The sequence below is a fragment of the Sinocyclocheilus anshuiensis genome, unplaced genomic scaffold (genome assembly GCF_001515605.1).
Source record: "Sinocyclocheilus anshuiensis isolate Anshui unplaced genomic scaffold, SAMN03320099.WGS_v1.1 scaffold1580, whole genome shotgun sequence".
NCBI classification, from domain to species: domain Eukaryota; kingdom Metazoa; phylum Chordata; class Actinopteri; order Cypriniformes; family Cyprinidae; genus Sinocyclocheilus; species Sinocyclocheilus anshuiensis.
In genome coordinates, this window is record NW_015557283.1 from 137,883 (window position 1) to 139,477 (window position 1,595).

At 43.6% G+C, this 1,595-nt stretch overlaps 1 protein-coding gene across 1 annotated transcript in view; it reads right to left on the bottom strand.

Moving 5' to 3' along the window:
* LOC107679080 (lamin-B2-like) overlaps window positions 1-1,595 on the bottom strand; it is a 21,663-nt gene that overhangs the window by 2,531 nt on the left and 17,537 nt on the right. Inside the window, exon 8 of the mRNA XM_016474530.1 lies at window positions 1,082-1,319. Within this exon, the coding sequence (XP_016330016.1) occupies window positions 1,082-1,319 (238 nt within the window). The remainder of the gene's footprint in view (window positions 1-1,081; window positions 1,320-1,595) is intronic.

The window sequence follows — 1,595 nt, forward strand, 5'->3', positions numbered from 1 at the left end:
GCCTAACAGATGTGTAAACTGAAGACTATTTGAGCTTTATTAAAACTATTTGCACTGATTTATTGTGTTGGTTACACTTTGTTCCTTTGTGCAGTGGCTCAGGGGATGAGTCTTTGAGATTGTATAAACATCAAGCTGAAAAATACAATTTTTTTTTTTAGATAATGTAATCTTGTTAAAATTGATTTCATGCCCCCCTTTAAACCTATAAAAAAAATCTGCCCCCCTTTCCCGAATCCACATCCCACCTCAGACTACCAAATAATTTCCCTAAACATTATGAAAAATGTATACTTTTTTAATTAAAAAAAACCTACAGGGAAAACTTTGCTGCATCCAGTGTAGAGTTGTTGCAGCGCGACAACTGTAGCGTAGTGAAGCCGAGAGCAAGATATGCCTTGTCATATTTTCTGCATTTAGCTTTTAAATGACCAGCACCTGCCTGGGTCTGTGCGACTTCATCTATGGCTTTTCTCTTCCCTTTCACAAACCGATCCATCTCCCATTCTAAGTTACGTCCTTTGGCTGTTTACTGTTTTATTTATTTTCTTTTTCTGCTGATGGCCCGCGCTCGACTTGAAGCAGTGCTGCTTAGACCGATGGGTGTGTGTCATCAAAGTACTGCGAGAGCTATAAGAGAGAGCGGACGTCTCCTTATGCTTTCTCTCGCCGTACTTTGATGTCATACACCGATCGATCTTCAAGTCGAACACACCTCTTTACTCTCGCGTGTCACGTGACCGTGTAATCGCAGCCTCTGCGATTGAAAAATCGCGTTATTTCATATCGCGATATCGCAAATGCAATTAATCGTTCAGCCCTATTTTTAACCCAGCATTTTTTTAGAGTGTAGGTGCTGCCGAAGAGGTGAAAAAAACTGTAGAGATCTGCATACACAGTGCAATAAACTTAAAAGCGTATTTTAGACTCAGAAACAACACTTTATAAAAAGCCAAAACTAGCCCAAAATTTCAACGTATTAAAAATGGCTTTAGCTTGTAGTGTCTTCCCTTAATACATGAAGTGAAACTTGTGTAATGTGAAATTTATTGCGTTTTCCCAAACTCCCCAATGACTGTACCTTGTCAGAGTTGTTCCTGAGGGTCACGGATTTCCCCTCCAGGTCGATTTCCTCGATACTGACGCTTCCCGTCGCTTCGGCCTCCTGGCTGATCTGGACTTTGGGAGCAGCGGTGGACGCTTTCTCCAGCTCCACGCGCTTTCTCTTGGCGCGGGAGCTACGTGAAGACATAGAAGTGCTGCTCGCTGTGGTGCGGGACACCGTGACCCGTGAGGACGGGCTGGGAGACAACTTCAGCCTAGACGAGACGGGACACACATGCGTTAAAACTAGGGATGCACCGATACCGATACCGGTATCGGTATCGGGCCCGATACTGGTCTCCTGTACTCGTACTCGTTAAAATGCCCCGATGAAATGCGCTAGGCTGTACTATTCTGTACCAGTACAAATACCTGCACGCGTTGCACGTGTTTTGCTAGCTTGAGTGTTTCTGCATTATACGAGTGGCTTTGGAATATAAATCGCAGCACGTTTCAGATGAAAAAACGCAGCTTCTATTTCTGAAAATACC